Genomic DNA, 13007 nt, shown 5'->3' with positions numbered 1-13007 from the left:
GGAGGGAAGAAGAGAGAAATAATGCAATGAGGGATAAAAAAATTGGGTGGAAAGTAAAGGTAAATATTTTTATTTTGAGGTGTGGGTGCAGGGAAAAGAATCTTGTCAGTAGCACAAGCAGACGCTGGATGCATTTACAGACTGGGGAACTGTACAACAAAGTTGCAGTCTCTAGATTATTCAGAAAGTTCTAAAACAAGTAAATCAGGATATGCTGTATAGGTAAGAAGTTGGCCAACACCTGATGGTTTTTGTAATCATGTATTTCTTAGCCCCCTTTGCAGCTGTACCATGACAGGGAAGGATAACCGTGTGGTATTTCAGAATTCCACATCTTTTAATACAGATTTATACCATGAAGAAAGGGTTTAATGACTCATTTAATATTCTTTCCTTTGCATTTAAGAGGAACTGGATGATGAGAATGATGAGTGAGAAGATGAGGTCCCCTCATCTGGGCATTTTCCTTATAGCACTGCCACAGCACCTTTCAGCTTTCCTCTGTTATTTATGTCTACTTTAGTCCCTCAGGGTGGAATGATAAGGTGAAATGGGGAAATCAAAAGCTACAGAAAGAATAACTATTAAAAATAAAATCATATTCTAAGAAAGGCAGCTATCAGTAAAGAAACTAATTTCAGATTTCATATTGACTGAAGAAGATCCGTACCACAAAACAAAATCTTTGTAAAGCCCTTTATACAACTGATTTCATAGTACAGTATCAAAGAACTAATAATAGTGCAGAATGCAGTCTGTAGCTTTCATAACAGTTGCACAATATTTGTGTGACAATCCAAGACTACGGAAGTTTCTGTTGAGCTTCTAACAGTTTTATTCATGGATAAACAGAAAGAAAATGGAATGAATAGCTTTCACTGTATCCAGTATAGTAATTTCATTCCATTTAGTATATTAAAGTGGTTTGCAAATATCCTTAAGTCCTGCAGAACTGTAACATGCTAAAGTATGTATTAAACAAAAAAATCCCACCCCAATGTAACTATCTGTTTGTGTTTGATTGTGGGGTTTGTTTTTTTTCAGTTCTCCAAACCTTGTTTGGCTGAGGCTCTGCTTTTGGTTTAATAAGTTGGGTTCCCGGAGGTATCATTCCTTTTGGAGGATCTTTTACTTTCACTTCTAGTCCAGCATCTATAAACAAACAAAGACTAAATTGGGAAAAAAAAAAAACCAAACAAAAATCCAACCAAAACCAGATGGATATAACCTTGAGTAATAATCTTAAAAGAAATTCTCTCAGCAATCACTGTTAAAGCCAAACTACAAATTAATGGCCTCAGTAAACCTTTTTGGAGGGGAAGTCTTTCCATCACATGCTATTGTATCTATTAGTATAATCTCTAGGACCAGCAAAACAACTGAAAGATTTTCAGCAAGGAAGAAACCCAAAGTATTTCAAAATTAGTACAAATAATTGAGACTTAGGGTAGAGCCTCAGTTAAGACCACACTTTCTCAGTTTTCCACAGTAGAAGTGATATTATTTACTCCTGGATGGCCAGGAACAATTTACCCTTTCCTTAGATTCTTTAGTGGGTTTTTTGTTACTTGGGTGCTAAGTTTTGCTACGAATTATAATAACAAGCCTTATGAGCACCAAGACATACATTTATCAGTATACAAAGTGGATATAATATAAATTTATTCTTAAGTATAGTGAAAAATAAATACCTATTTCAATGCCATCTATAGTAACATGAATGGTATAGAGACCAACAGCTCCAGGAGTCCAGTTTGCACAGTATGTACCATCATTATTGACTCTGATCAACATGTTTTCACTGGGTCTAGACATAAATAAAACAATTGAAATGATGACACAATTACTGTCTTATTGGAAACCATCTGTAGCACTAGTTTTCTCTGTTCAATGTACTAAGCCCTTATTATTTATTATGAAGTTATAACTCTCTATGCCACATTTATTTACAGCAAATCATGAGAGAATACATTCAGAGAGAAGATAATATGAATAGGGAATCAACATTAGCACAATTAAGAATTAACGATTTTAAACAAAACCCCTACATTTAAGAAAAAATATGCAAATTTAAAATTTAAAATTAAAAACCAAACAAACAAAAAAAAAAGCCAAACCCAAACCAAACAAAAAAAAAAAAAAAACCCCAACCAAAAAACCCTACAAACAAACAAAAAAACAACCCAACAATTTTTGTGTTTCTGCCCTTAAACAAGTTTACCTGGAAATCAAGGCTTGTGAATCTGGGTGTAAACAGAAGCAACAGGGCATTTTAATTTAAGTCCCTATCAAAAAAGGAAATTTTAATGTTTACCTCTTTGGTGTTGGTGAAGCAAAGCGTAGTTCTTCAAAAGAATAATTTTCATACGCCTATAAACAGATTAAATTCAACAAACATAAAATCAACAATTACCAGTTATAGTAGTCATGAACAAAAGAAAGCAAGAGTATTTTCGCAATTTACACAGTAATCTAACTTTACACTTACCAGAAGCATTGGTCAGGGAACCAGAAATAAATTCCAAAGCACGGAAACACAGACATATTATACACATATATGAAAAAAAGTATCTTCACTTTCTCTTTAAACAGCCATTATTTAGATAATAGACACAGGTATTGCTAACTAAAAGCTCTGTTCACAGTGAAGTCCTTGAATCTAGTCTAATCTCACACTTGTATAAAAAGCCTTTGAATGCAGGTAGAGAATAGGAGACCACGTGAAGATAAAGCGAAGTATGTTGCAGGTCAAAAACTCCAAACCGGGCCAGTGGATTTATCAATGGAGTTTTCTTTCTACTCGAAGAAGATATTCGCTCTATATTGAGGTGGTATTTCCATGGATTCCCATTACAAAAAAGACCTGGTTCACTTGCAGAGTTTCCCGTGAAATGAATGCATTGAAAAGCCCCAGAAGAAGTAACTAATGGTAGTCCTAAACTGCACAAAGTCCCTCAGCAAGAATTTCTCTGGGTTGCAATGGTTGCTGAGTTATATGACTCCTGTGTTAAATTTAAAACAACAGGGGAAGAAGAGGTGTTAAATCAAAAACAACAGGGGAAGAAGAGGTGTTTAAATGTTCAATAACATTTGAACATAGATGCAGCTCAGCCATTTTGGGTCTCTATACAACATGTCATAATTTATTGTCATGAAGTGAGAAGCTGGATTTTCTAATCATATTTGGATGTTTATATCAAGTACTGATACAATATGCAGGCTGATATGAAAAAGTCAGAGGACATCTGCATTCTACACTAAAATGAAGGTACTCAGTAACGCAGGTAGGGAAGTAGAAGAGAATGTTTACACTTTCTTGAATCGGTAGAGTTGTTAATACGCTAATCAAATACAGTAGGTAGCACATTTGCATTTCCCAAAATGTTAGACAGTTCTTAATTTAAGCAGCAAAATATCAGCTCTCTTGTGAATTAAAAAAAAAGTTAAAGTTTTGGATGTAAAAGACTTAGCCTGAAAGGAACCTCTGGAAGATTCCCCAGGACCGTGTTATATATAGAAGTTATGCATGTTTCCACAAGATGAGAGAGCTGATCCATTTGACAACCGCTAATTTCAAGAGATGCTGTTTAAAATTTTATGCATTGATACAGAAATCATGACTTTTTTTACTGTGCTGAGCTCTGATTTTTTTCCCTATGTTTACCAGTTTTAGTTTCTAATACAGATTCACTGCAACACTCCAACTCTATATGGATACATTGCTTTTACCTCCCCTTCACCATTTCAATAGCTGATTTCATTTCTCCTTGGTGATTCAGACTAGTGTGTTAATCAGTGCAATTCAAAATCAAAGACAACTTTTCTTTTTAAATGCTAATCCAGTTTATAACGGCTTTAGAGTTCAGGCAATTGGCTCTTTGATGCACCTAGTTTTCTGCTGAACTTAAATATAACCAAAGTAATTTGTAATTAATGTATTTTTAGATTGTGACCAAACAGAAATATACTTTTTCCTTCTCATTTATATGCCTTTTCACACTTTGAATGCTGAATTTTATAGTTACATTGATGAAATGACAGTAATTTACCTTCATCATTGTAATAGCAATATATCGAGCTTCTTTTACTATCATTGGCTCATAGGAAGAATCTAGCTTTGGTGAAGGAAGTCCTCCAAAGGTCATATCACTGCTAGGGGACGCAGCTGTTGCAGGACTCCCTGGTATCCGTTGTACCTTTTTAACTTGCTCTTGTTGCAAAGATGTTTTTTTCTGAGAAACAGGAATAGCTTTGACTTCTACCTGCAATAAGATGTGGAACACAGAAGGTGATTTAGGGAGAAAATACACACACCTTGTTTTATATCTGATAATGTACAGTGACAAAGTGCTTAGAGCACTCACTATAAATCCAGCTGTGTCAAAAACCTATGTGTGTACATCGAACAATTTGCAAAGCCAAGCACAGCATCTCTGAACAGGGTAAATGTACATGAGAGAAGCACCTAGCTGACTTCGCACATGATAAGTAAAGCAGCAGGCAGTGTGAGTTCTGCCACTCCCAGAGCACCCTCTGGGAAGCAGCATGTAGTCTGGTTTGCTTAGTTAAGTTTTCCCACAACGAAAAATCCTAGGGACTAGGAAGAGAGCCTTCCAAATGAGTGCAGAGATTTCAGAGTGTATCATCAGGACCTGCCAGATGTCGGTCAGCAGTGGCCAGATTGGATCTTGGCTAGCTCTGCCACCCTACTACATCAGAACTGTACATTTGTACTGTGCTCTTTAACATGTATTTTAACTGATTTTTTTTCCCCAGAGGTACCACCGACCTCCATTAGTGCAGGTAACAGAGTCAGCTGTACATAGTTTGCTGAGGGAGAACAGACTACCTGGAAAATAAGTTTATGCATTACTCATCCCAAGTCTGCAATAAAGTATGTTTAAATACTGCAGATTTCACACACTGTTTTATCAAAATTTGACTTCATTCACTGAAGGTACTTCAGCGGTTTGCACACCAATAGAATGATTAAATGAAGATTTCTGTTACTTTAATACATTTGTGAAGAAATACAATAATCCAGTTGAAAAATGGATTCTTGTCACCTTACACATCATCCCCATCAAACATTGCCTACAACTGATTATTTCCATATGCACACAAGTGTAGCTCTTTACAGACAAGATATAAATTGCAGGAAATGGTGTTATGGCATAATACAGAATTTGATAAGTTGTGGACTTAGAGGTAAGTAAGTCTGACTACACTGAATTTATGAATGCCACTTTTTGCCCTATTATTCTGTGACTATCTACAACAAATACTAAAAGATGGCACAATGAAGTATAAGAGTAGTCAAGATTACAGTAATTACCTTCATATTAGGAACATGAACAACATCCCCATACTGGTCTTTTGTTTGTACAGTAATAACAGTTGGCCAACCACATCGAATGTCATCCTTATTCAAAATCAATGATGTTTTTTGAGGATCAGCATATGAATCTGGCTGAAGCCACCTATAGCAAAGAAAACCACCTAACATTAAAATCCCATGTAGCCCCTCAAAAGATAAATTCTTACTTCGTACAAATTTGACTTCCAGCTAAGAAAGGATACAGAAGGTCTGAATACATAAACACTTTTACCCAATATATTAATAGAAATAATACGGCCAAATAGTTTTATTTAACTAATATTTAACAAAACTGTTAAAAGTTTTATAGCTTTTTTTTTTTAAAGTTCTATAACAGTGCATAGATTTTAAAATTTAGCAGATACTGTCCCATTTTCTACTTTGCTGTAAACCTTAAACAGTACAACAACGAAGGAATGGGTTTATTCATGCAGCACACAAACTTTTACCTTGCAAGTCGTCCACCACTTGATCCTGGTACACAAGCAATGAAATCCTCCAGAAATGACTGTTCATTGCTTTGTACCTGAAGCGGAAGATTTCCTTCGAGAGCTTCCAAAATGGTTGGGGAGTGAGATAGCGCCAAGCCTTTCCCAAGAATGCCAGAGTGAGATTTGCACACCTGTTTTTTTTTGCAGAGGTTGAGGTGGGGGTGAAAGGATGGAGACATAAAACAGCTTTTCAGTATCTTACATGTAGGCACTTTCCCATAGTATGACACAACTGACAGACAGTTTAGGCACTGAAAACCATTCAAGGAGGAAAGGAGTGGATAAACTTTGATGCAAGTTAAAAAAAAAAGTCAGCTTAGTCTATAAAACAGTAATTTATGTGAAAAGAGATTAAATGATCTTGAGTTAAGGGAGAATTTCTGGAAGAAACAAAAAGGTAACATGAACTTTCATCTTAAGAGTACCCTAAACTACTGAACTGTGACCAGAAGAATGAAGAAAGTCATTCTGAAAATGTGACCATGTGAGCATGTTCCAAAGAAGCATAAAAGGCCACAGACAGAACTTATAGAAAGGCAGATGTCTCAAAGAAAGAATTTTTTTAATGAGACAAAGTAAAATAAATCCTTTCTTTGCAAGAAGGGAAGTAAGGTGGGAAGATACATGAAATTCTGGACAGGACTAAAACTGAAAATCCATTACTTCCATGGGCACTCCTAGCTCCCATTTCGAATTAGAACATGGTGGGTCTAAGAGCAGACTGCTGAAAAAATATTTATTCCAAGGAACATCTGATTCTTCCTAGACAGTTTCTGTTTACTATTCTGTCATGTAAGGCCTCTGCAATAGTGTCATACTGATACAGTTTTCCAACAACTACTGTGACAACTGAAGACAATAAGGAAAGAGAGAGCATGTGAAAACTTCTTTTCACTGTTCATCATCAGCTAGGGGCTACAGACAGAGAGTTACTGACTAGCATTAGCTACCATTACAACAAACAAAATACCATCACCAAACCAGAACAACCGCAATCGTATTATTTGAGGACTTGTTAAATGTTACCACGCAACTGAAGAAGTGATTTTATTTCTGCAATTACAAAGACATGTAAAGGATTAATTCTGGTAACATTTAAAGTTTCCTAAATAGTGCGACTTCAGCCAAACACTTAAATATTTTGAAATATACTTGGTAATCTAACTTTCTATGTAATAATTAATGCATTTTTCTCTAAGTGAACGTATTATAAAAAAAAGGCATAATGTAAGTACTAAACTTCCATACGACTTCCTTAAACTGTTTTATAAAAAGGTGGATTCCCTCTATTATATAAACCTTACAAGTGATTTGCTTAAGAATGTTGCAATGGATAAAAAGCCGCAGTATACCTGTAAGGCAGCCTCTTCAAGAATCTCAAGATCTTCTTCAAATTCATTACCTGCTGTAAAAAAATAAATATATATTTTTCATAACACTGACATTTATTTACATATTGTAGAATGTTAAATTCAATTCTGTTTAGTGAAACCTTTTATATTGCAAAATTTAAGCTTGCATGAGGATGTGTAATATTTTTTTATCCAGCAATTGAAAGATGGGTATTTTCAAGTAATATAGTAAACATGCAGTACTGTGTAGTTCAGTGCACAAGCAAGTAAACAATTGTCGTTTGCCCAGGACAACAATATATGCTACACAAAACAAAAAATTGGTACTTCTTATCTCCAAGACAATATGTATGGCAAATCTTTGGATGTGACTAGACACTTTCAGAAAAATATTTTAGGTGGTCAAGGTAGTTTCTGGGAAGCAATACTAACTGCTCCCTTTTACAAGCTTACCCTAGTAACACTATTTGAAAACCTGAAACCTCTGAACAATTTTGTAAATTATGATTTCTCCTTAAAACATAAAACTCAAATACATTCTATTATACTTCTTTTTCACAAATGCAACTCGAAAGTCTGATTACAGGGTGACCAGAATTGCCAAACATAGTCTTTTAACAGAAAAGTAAAACAGGTAAGATTACCATACTTCTACTCTCTCTCAAAAGCATGTCAGGCAATTCTAGTAGTCAGAAGAGAGAAAGAGAAAGGAGAATAATCGAGCCCCAAGGCATTTTTAAAATTCAAAGATGTATAAAAACTCTAATCTCAGAAGCAGCTTCTACCAGATTTGAAATGATTACTTGCTAGTAATAATGTTAAATATATTTCCACATTGCTGTTCAAGTGACACAGATCTGACACAGATCAGATCTCTCTTGGAAAGAAGTACCTTAAATTTAAGAATTAAGAGAACTAGCAAGGATGAAGTGTGACCTTTTGAACAACCAAAAACTGTTGTAAAAAACCAGCTATCACTGCTGCCTAGAATTAATCTCTTTTGTTTATTCCCAGGGCCTAGTGGTCTTGTAGATTAATCTTGCAGATGAAACAATACATATGTACATCATTGGCACTGTAATATTATCAGGGACACTAACAGAACTTGGCTGAAGTTCTTGAGTTGGTGTGAATGGTCAGATGAATCAATTACATCAGTACTCCAGAAACTATTTGCAGGCCAATGTACCTATGCCTCCTCTCCTGTAGATCTTACACATTATAGATGGCTGAGACTGAAGAGGAAACTTAACTGCATATTTTATTTCAGATTCCTTCTATCTGAAAGTATACAAAGCCAATCTATGTATCACCTACATTCAAGATTAGAACAAAACAAAAACCTCTTCAGAGAGAAGTGTGATGTATTAGGAAAGCTGGCAAATTAAGTTAGAACCCTTTTTTTTTTTAATAAGAGAACGTAAGTATAAATGGATGCTAGGTCAGCCAACAAAACTAAGGAGTTAATGCAGCTGTTTGGAGGATAAGAGAAGAGGGCACTATTAAAAGTACAGAATTGCCTTATACTTTTGAGAGAGAAATACAGATCTACCAGTGCAATTGAGGTGCCTATTTACAACAAAGAAATTTGCACATTCAAATACACAAGCAAAATACCAGGTAAAAAAATATAAAAATTAAAGTTAGGTTTTGTGGCTATAACTGCACACTGGTCAATGCCTTCCAGTTCATTAATACACACTTCAGTCTCATTAATAATATTTGAGCTCTTGTTTGTGCTCCTAAATTAAAATGATCAAAAGATATCCTATTATATATTATGAGTGGTTTTCCTATACACTAATGTTAATTAGGAGGAATGTTATTACACAGAATATGGCAGCATCAGTAGAAGTTCTAATTCAATTTCCATATCCATTAGTTTTCATAAACTCATATTTTTTCTTGCATTTTAAATTGCGTTTGGGTTACTGCAAGCTTATTTGCTGCATCTGCTGTAGAAGTATGTAGAAGAACTGTAAAAAGTACCCCTACAGCAGCAATATTTTGGGCTATAAGGTCAATGGTCACTTTCAATTTTTAAACTAGTAATTTTTAATTTTGCAATTCAATGCTGCAGGTATTTTACATTCAGAAAGGTGTGGAATGCAGGGAGAAAAAACAGTGAAAAAGAAATACAAATAAGATACCTGCACATTTGTGAAGTGCCACGAGGAAGCTGCAAGACATAGCTCGTACACTGATACACTACCTGTGGATGGGGTGAGTTGGTTCAGATTTAAATGACCAAGTTTCCCTCCTCCCCATACACACATGAAGGGAACAGTGTAAAGCAGAAAACACTACCACTTTACTACCTTGTTTGATTAATTCAGTTTTAAGAATCAATTTCATATGATTATCTCTAACTAAAAGCAACATTAAGACTTAAAAGTGGTATTAATTCAGAAAACCCAAAGTAATGATGAAATAGCAAAGTATATTCTTTGAGTACTCACCAATAGGAAGTGCTAGATCTTTCTTCATCAAAGCTGCTGCACATGATCCTCCTAAATTTGCCAATTCTTTCTCCAGCTGAATAATACCCTTCAAATTGAAACAAATTTGAAAGCAAAAAGCGTCTCAGAAAATAGGACAATGAATGTGTTTCCTTGACACTACTTTATCCTAAAAGAGAGAGTGTGTGTTCCAGTTTGAAGTTTCTCAGCAACATACTGTCATATTTTGCTGTGACATGGGACAGGGTACCAGAATTTTTAACATTAAAGAGAAAGGAAACTTCCTAATACAAAAAAGCCCTACTGATACGTTTTCAGATTGCAAAGCAATGCCTCTTCTAAGCTGTACCACAGAGGCTCACATTTCCATCTTCTTTAAATGTAGCACTGTTCAAAACTTTTTTCCTTCCTCCTTTTTCCTCTTCCCTCTCTCCAGTTGGAGAGGCAAGGATGGGAAAAGATTCCGTAATTTCCCTTTCTCCATTATATATCCTGGGTGATGCCCTTGACAGTTTCTCCCTTCTATTTGCACTGCAAAGTTACTTCTTTCTATTCATGCTGCTGTTGTAGGGAATCAGAAGACTCTCTCCCACCCACCAGACTGTCACTGAAAACACACGAGAGTCTCTCCATCAGTAACATTAACCTTGCTCACGAGAAAAAAAAAAAAAAAAAAGAAAAAAAAAAAAAAAAGAACAGACCATGCACATGATTTTCAAATACATGGAGGGATGGAGGCTGGGTGCAAGGAATGGGTGCACCCAAATGGCTAGGGAAGTTCTAGCTAGTTTTATACCGTGAAGAAAGGTATCTGGTATTTTCCCTTCAACTTGTCCCAGCTACATGCAGGCACAACCTCTTTAACTTTGCTCACAAAAAGGTGTTGACACTGACACCAATTTGAAATTTTAAAGGAATCTGTGGGTGGATCAGCACACATCTCTGACAGATGCCTCTCCTGGAGGGAAAACAAAAACCAAACCCAAAACCAAAACACACTACCAAAATCAGTGGCGGATATGGGAAACCTCTGTCTGATGGATCTTCTGGGCAGACTTACAGAAACTGGTAGTATATAAAGTAGGTAAAAATATTCTTCTTTTGGAAAGAGGCTTCAAAATCAGTAACCCTAGACTTAGTCTTATATTCTCTGAGACCCCAACCACACTAAAAAAATCTCCAAAATGCATTTTAAGCTAAACCCTTGATAAACTGCATCTTAAGGACTCAAAACAGCAGGTGCTGAAATAGCAAGCAAGTAAAGACGTGAAATGTGCATCAACCCACCAGACAGGTGTCTGCTGTGTGAACACCCTTTATGCAGAAGGCGGATTTTATATATATTTTGTAGATTTAATAATGACCAGCAAAAAGCCTTCCTTTTCATTCAAAGCATAAATCTAAAATTTGTGCAAAAATCCTAGGTTTAAATGAAGTTTAATAGTTCAATTCCCTAACAATGAATGTCATTCAATATACTATAGTTTGGTAATGGTACCTGAAGCTTGTTCTTTGGAAAGAGAGACAATCAGATGTGTAAAAATTAATCCCACTGATTTGAATTAGGTCTTGCTGATACTGTTTCCCTTAATCTAGAGAAAACACAGTGGCCACCAGAACACACACTTCTTTTTCTACCAGTGATAACACTTCCAAAAATTATCATCACAAAGTTCCCAAAAGAATGAGAAACTTGCACTGGGTACCCAATTACTTAATTTAAGGATTTAGCCCTGAGATGCAAGCTTTTCTATTTATAAAGCTTTAAATTAGAGTGTTTGGGCCATAAAAAGGTATGTTTGAAAACAATTACTTACAACTTTTCTTTAGATGGTATAGTTAACATACTGGCTAACATATTTTAGCACTGAGTGGGAAAAATACGCCAGCAGCTTAGTTTGTATATAGTTTAAAAAAAATTAATGACATGTATGATTCTGTATCCTTTTTTTCTGCTTAAGCAAAAATTATTATTACTCAAACACAGACTAGTTAGACTATCTACAGGATTTGTAAATCTGATTTGCTACAAGCAAGGGAGACCATCAGAGCTAATAATCTTACAGTATGTTTCACTATCTGAATACTATGAAATTCCGAAGAATTTCATGTTTTGAAAACCTGAAGACATGATTTAGCTTGAGCAGAATCCAGGAATAAGATGAGGTAAATCTTCTGTGAGGGCTGTAGTGTAAGCAAGGTGCTCCACCTGAACTTTACAAGGTCTGCAATAGGCTCAAAGACTCCCAAGGTAAGGGAGGGGCTATTTTCCCAGCATTATTATAAAGCCTTTTATCATTAATCTCTTAAAATAAGCCAAAATAAATAATTGGTCCAAGAACATGAAGAAATTTTATCTTCCCTTTGCAACAAGGCAACAGTGGTGGAAACAACACATGCCCTTAAAGGCAAGATGAGGTGACCACTCCACAAAATCTCAGGTAGCCTAAATGACGACAGCATTTCTAGGGAGTCCGAGAGTTCTGGTATGAGTGAACACTGGAAAAATAATGTAAGTTTGTCATCCCATGATTGGCAATGACAGTAAAATACTAATCACTGCGTATTTGAAAGTCCCGATCCTTTAGATTTCTGATGGAAGATTAGGTCAGAGTTCTAGGAAATTTCATATCCTATTGACATGCTATGTATTTGCAGACTGTCAGTTATTAAAAAAATGAACCAAACAAAAAGCCATTCCAATAATATTCAGATTAAAGAATTCCAAACTAACGATGTCTGTAACAAAACAAGAAAAACCCTTAAAAACTTACATGAAATTAATTGAAAACCATTTTGCTAATATTATTTAGTCAGAAGCAGAAATACAAATATAACCCCTCGCCTAAAACCCCCAAAAAAGACAAAAAAACCAAAACCAAACAAAAAAAACCTAGCCTTATAGAAGAGAATTAATAGGTGCAGCAACTATAGCTATTTCACTTTTTCCTTACCTCATCAGATCCTGGACTAAATTCATATCCGATTGCATAACATTTGAAACCATAAAAACAAGCCTTTTCATCTTTTACATAGTCTGATGCAGTCTCCAGAGAAAAAAGAGCTTCATTTCCTTGTAAAGTAAGAGGATACATAAAATAAATATATAAAAATTTGATACTTTTCCTCTTTTTGTATGTTTCTTCTACATGAGCATATATGAAATCCAGGCTTTATAACATGCAAAGTAAAACCATGAATAATAAGCAGATCAACACTTGAAATAAGAAATCTAATATAAAAACACAATCAACTGATGTACACCAATGGCTCATAATGTCTTGCCAGCTTGGATGAAAACATTTTTTCAACTTTGCTTTCTAAGATA

The 13007-nt window shown here is 35.2% G+C and overlaps 1 protein-coding gene across 13 annotated transcripts in view; it reads right to left on the bottom strand.

Moving 5' to 3' along the window:
• MYCBP2 (MYC binding protein 2) overlaps positions 1-13007 on the bottom strand; it is a 182810-nt gene that overhangs the window by 65053 nt on the left and 104750 nt on the right. For 8 of the 13 annotated variants that reach the window (XM_030476192.1, XM_030476191.1, XM_030476196.1 and 5 more), the window contains exons 42-50: positions 12634-12752; positions 9680-9767; positions 7221-7273; positions 5827-5999; positions 5336-5480; positions 4050-4262; positions 2315-2370; positions 1692-1807; positions 1055-1152 (exon numbers count right to left, since the gene is read on the bottom strand). In XM_030476192.1, the coding sequence (XP_030332052.1) occupies positions 1055-1152; positions 1692-1807; positions 2315-2370; positions 4050-4262; positions 5336-5480; positions 5827-5999; positions 7221-7273; positions 9680-9767; positions 12634-12752 (1061 nt within the window). The remainder of the gene's footprint in view (positions 1-1054; positions 1153-1691; positions 1808-2314; positions 2371-4049; positions 4263-5335; positions 5481-5826; positions 6000-7220; positions 7274-9679; positions 9768-12633; positions 12753-13007) is intronic. The other 5 variants (XM_032919757.1, XM_032919758.1, XM_030476194.1 and 2 more) reach the window with 1 other exon arrangement.

Source organism: Strigops habroptila, chromosome 2, assembly GCF_004027225.2.
Source record: "Strigops habroptila isolate Jane chromosome 2, bStrHab1.2.pri, whole genome shotgun sequence".
Lineage (NCBI taxonomy): Eukaryota > Metazoa > Chordata > Aves > Psittaciformes > Psittacidae > Strigops > Strigops habroptila.
The sequence above is the reverse complement of the archived record's forward strand: the minus strand, read 5'-3'. Positions and strand labels throughout refer to the sequence as shown.